Below are 4,821 nucleotides of genomic sequence, written 5' to 3'. Positions count from 1 at the left end.
TAACACTCCCGGAGCCCCAGGCCCAGGGACAAGAGAAATTAGAGGGAGGTCAGGGAAAATAGCCCAACAGCTGTCAAGTGTGGTTAGGCTTGGAAATGAAGCTGCAGTTGACTCCCCAAGGAACAAATTTCTTTCCTTATATAACTTACAATTTCTCTGAAAACACTCGAATACCATAGGGTATCACCCTATGGAAACAGCTTAAACACAGGTGAAAATAATAAATATTGAAAAAATGTATAATATTGGGCTTCTTTCTAAATATTTCACAGAGAAGCTCAGTAAATAAATAGAAATGGGAGTTGAGGTATCAGAGGTAATAAATATTCTAGGAGAGAGGTACAATAGGGTTTTCCAGGAGCTGGTTCTTCTCTCCCAGAACACTGGATCAGATTTCGAAGATCTTCAGTTTATGTCCTAGAGTCTAGTAGAGTCACCATCCTGGATGTTTCCTTCACTAGAATGCTTCAGTTTTTCATCTTTGTTGTCATGTAGGCTTCTATGTAGTTGATGAAGATGTCAAATTCACTCATGGCTTTGTAGACACCCTTCTCTTGGAGCTGTGTAGGGAGATAAAAAATGTTTAGTGAAAACCCCATCTGAGCAAGTAAGTGGGTCCTCTGCTTGGATGGTCATGACCCTGGGACCCAGAAGCTGTACTAGCTCCCTTGTGTTGGGGGATGAAGGACAGACCCTGGGGACCTGAGGATATGCCCTGCTGTCAGGGAAGGCTGTGCATTGGCCTGGACCATGGCCAATAGGCAGCAAGGGGAACATTCACTTTTGCAAAGCACAGTCTTTCAAATGGTGCCTTTTCAACAATTTTAAAGGTCATGTGCTCACGTGATGCTTATTCAAAATTTGATGAAAAGACATTAGGGGAACCACCTTGAAAGCAAGACATTGAGAGAAGGAGAGAAGGGAGCTTTTTTTGTGTTTACGTTCCCCCACCCATGGATTGAGAAGGTCCAGCCCTGCTGCTCTGGCCTACTGTCGGGGGATTCATGCCCCCTGATGTTGAAACCCTGCCCAGTGTCTGTCTCCAGCCCATGAAGAGGACATAGGCCCCATGGCTTCTGGGAAATGTGGTAGAAGAATTCATGGACAGTTGGAAGAGTGAAACCCCACTTGGTTTGAGAGCTGACTTTCTCAGGCACCTTGGGAGGTGTGACTGGCAGATGGAAAGAGAGGGGGACCAAGTCCACATAAGGGAGAACTCTGCTTCCTGCTCTGAGTTTGGGGGAGCTCAGGCTGCACCCCTGGGTGTGTTTGTAAGTGCACGTTCACGTGTCGGCTTCCTGCACGTGTGGCTTCAGACTTGATTCCCAACAAGCTACTTTCTGTTTCCTCTGTCACTCTCCCCAGCACCCAGCTCACTGTGTTCACAGCTGGCTGGCCAGCCCAACCCGCAGGCCTGCAAAGGCAGGGAGCAGTCATTTAGAAACCCCCCAAAACACTTCACAGAAAACAAACAGAACTGAGATGGCAGCTCCTCACTGGCTGAGGAGGTCACACCATTTGTCGGGTTCCCACACTCCCTCCGAACGAAGTTCAGGGCCTGCTGAGCACCTGCCAACCTCCGCCCCTCGGGAGTGGGCAGAGGTCATGGCCCCCAGACCCTCCCTGCCAGCATCCCAGGCTCACCTTATTGAAGACACTCTTCACCTGCTCCACCGCTTTGCTCTTGTTTTCACAGGGCAGAAATCGATGCTGTGGAAGGAAAGAGAAAGTGTAAACAACGCTGGCGCCCGGGTCCTGGGTCCATTGTGCTTGGGGGACAACCCGGGAGCAGCAAGAGGCCAGACTCATCTTGGATGCCTACTCTCCACAGCTCCTGTGAGGACGAGCCTACCTCGTCCTTCCGCACCCGACAGAGAAGAAACACAGCCCAGGGAGATTACTTGTGTTTCCCTAGGAGCTGCTCCCAGCTGCTTACAAGGCTGCGTCAAACACCCAGGTCTTGGAGTTTCCTCCCCTGGCACGTCCCAGTGCCGACCAGAGCCTGAGCCAGTCCTTCTGTCCTTTCCTGCTTTTGTCCTGTCCCTCTCCTTCAGTCCCAGCCACGAGGACCATTTCTAAGTCTCCGAGGGGCAGAGACACAGTCTCAGCCCTGCCGGCCAAACCCGTTGCATGGTGCTCATCTACAAACACAGCCCAAATGATTTCTCAACATCAGTGAGGGAACAAAGGAAGCCAATGGTGAGGGTATCATTTCAGTTGGAGAAATAAATGATCCTGGGGGATTATTCACAGACACTAGCTTGGGGCCGAGTAGCCCCCTGGCCCCTCTAAAATGCCAGGGAAAATCCTGTCAGTCGGTTGGGCTCCACTTGAAGCTCTGCTCTCAAAAGGTTAAGAAGAAGAGGGAAGTGGAGTGTCCTCCCCTGGGACCCTTACCTCTGGCCCCTCCTGCGGGGCCCAGGTCCTAGGTCCCCAGGGACGAGGGAGCCCTGACTGAAGCTCTGGGCCCCTTTCATGTAGAGAGAGGAGAATAGCTAATAACCCACAAATGACTCACAAATAACAGGAAAGCTATTGCAAACCTTCACATGTAAATGCCTAGCGGCCACCCCACCCCCTGCTCAGAGAGAAATGAGCAAGTGATGCGACTTCAGTGCCTGGCCGGAGGGAGAAGGCGCCTGCCGGCCTGTGTCTTTGTGTCTCCGGGTGGAAACCGGGTTTGGGCAGGATGTTTCTAGAAGAGCCCAGAGGAGAGAGAGCTGCCTGCAAGGGAAAGAGCTGGCCTGCTACTCACACAGCGCCTCAGCCTCAGCCTGAGGGTCTTCAGCTTCTCACCCAGGGAGTTCACATGCTGCTTGATGTTGGGGCCATGGTCCTCAGCCTGTGGCATCACCTCCTCCAGGTAAAACTGGATCATCTCCGACAAGGCTTGGCAACCCAGGTAACCCTAAAGGCGGAAGCCAGGGTGGGTGGTGACCCGGGAGGAAGAGCTACTGCTTGAGAGGATGGCTTTGTCCCCGGGGACCTTCTTAAGTGGCCACCTCCCCCCAGGGCCGAGCCCTTGGTGACAGACCCCCTTCAGCTACTGACTATGTGCTGAGTTAAGATCTTCTCACTTCTCCTTTTCAAAGTGAGGGAAGCGGACCCAGCTCCTTGCAGGCGAGAAGCAGAGCTGCCCTTAGTCACGCTGCACACTGCACCCCCGTCCCCACCCAGCCCTCACCTTAAAGTCCTCCAGCAGAGACTGGCTCAACAACGAGTTGTCCAGCTGGTCATTCATTTGCTGCAAGAAGAACACAAGGAGAATGAACCCAAGGTTTGGGGAAATACTGAAAATGACTGCTTTTCTCATGCCCTTTTATTTATAGAGTTTTTGATTTTTTTTTTTTTTTTTTGGCGGTACGCGGGCCTTTCCCGTTGCGGAGCACAGGCTCCGGACGCACAGGCTCAGCGACCATGGCTCACGGGCCCAGCCGCTCCGCAGCATGTGGGATCTTCCTGGACAGGGGCACGAACCTGTGTCCCCTGCATCAGCAGGCGGACTCTCAACCACTGTGCCACCAGGGAAGCCCGAGTTTTTGATTTTTAATCAATGCAGACCTGACCCCAAAATGGAAAAGAGAGCTTTCAAAACAGGACATTCAACGGTGTTGGAACTCTTAGTTAAAACAAGTCCTTCCCCTTGGGATCAAGTTCTTTAAAAAATTTGGCTGATTTTGAAGGCAAGGCAGAAGCTTTCCTGGGTCCTGGTCTTTCTGCAAGACTGTGTCACATGTGCAAGGGTCCCCATACCAACCCCTTGGTGCCCTTTGCTTTTCTGTCTACCCGCTGCCGACATCCAGCTGCAGCACCGAAAGTTCTCTGGGAGTGGGAAGCATCTCCTAATGCAGGTTTCCCCCTGTATTGTGCTACCCCAAACCACCAGTCCTTCAGGTTCTGGAAGCCCTCTAAGCTGAGGCAACTTATGTTTCCCTGCCACAGGGTATGGGGAACATCATCACCTCCAATCAGACCCTTCGTGATCTCTCCCAGCCTATGAAGTATTGAGCTCCAGAGAATTCTTATACAAATTTCCGAGCATAGGAGAGATACGAGAGATGTCTTTTTGAAGGGAGCTTTTCCTGCACAATGTGCTGCAGCACCAGGGCTTAGATTGACTCACTGAACCCACAGCTTGATCAGGGGCTCTTAAGAATTTCAGTTTGGGGGGGAATGGATGTTGGGGGTGGAGGTGAATGAAAAGGAGGTTTTATAAACTCCAGCAGAATGCCTCATCAGGCAGTCCCAGGGAGGAAGGAAGGACAGGAGAGCATCATACTCACAAAGAAAGTCTTCACGCTGCTGAAGGCAGCTCGGAGCTCCCGCAGCATGTGGGGCAGGCTGTCTGGGAAGTGGATGCAGCCGTCCTTAGACTGGGTGCCCTGGTGTTGGCTGGCTGCCACCCCGGCCAGGAAGATCAGGCAACAGAGCAGTGCTGAGCTGGGCATGGTGGAGTTCTGCCTTCTTCGTTCAGTCAGACTTGTGGTTTGGTTTTGCAAGAACAAGCCCCTGCTGTGTAGACCTTCACCTACTGTGTCCCCCTTTTATATTGTGGGGCCTCGCCATTCATAAAAAGCCACAGTGTCACAGATTTCCTGGCAAAAGTTTCTTCTGATTAAAGCTCCTCCCTTCCCTAGACCTCTCCAACTTTGTATTCGTTGAAACTCTTACTCAAAGTTTTTAATTTTGCATCGTAAGCAAAAGAGATGGTTGAACTTCTGCATATGGCTATTTTTAGGAGAAACTACCTCTCTCTCCCTTTTAAAATAATTTTTTAGCTTCTCTTAATAAAAAAAAAAAAAGTTGATTTCCTGGGGTGAA

General features: G+C 51.1%; 1 protein-coding gene across 1 annotated transcript; it reads right to left on the bottom strand.

Annotated features, from left to right (window-relative positions):
* Nucleotides 1-449: 449 nt before the first annotated feature.
* On the bottom strand, nucleotides 450-4,448 carry IL10 (interleukin 10; the record flags this gene model as incomplete). Its single annotated transcript, XM_082614737.1, has 5 exons — nucleotides 450-560; nucleotides 1,645-1,710; nucleotides 2,756-2,908; nucleotides 3,185-3,244; nucleotides 4,284-4,448. The coding sequence occupies 5 exons, from the start codon at nucleotides 4,446-4,448 to the stop codon at nucleotides 468-470; spliced, it is 537 nt and encodes a 178-aa protein (XP_082470863.1). The 3' UTR covers nucleotides 450-467.
* Between the last annotated feature and the right edge of the window lie 373 nt (nucleotides 4,449-4,821).

The sequence above is a fragment of the Mesoplodon mirus genome (genome assembly GCF_964341445.2).
Source record: "Mesoplodon mirus genome assembly, chromosome: 3".
NCBI lineage: Eukaryota > Metazoa > Chordata > Mammalia > Artiodactyla > Ziphiidae > Mesoplodon > Mesoplodon mirus.
The sequence above is the reverse complement of the archived record's forward strand: the minus strand, read 5'-3'. Positions and strand labels throughout refer to the sequence as shown.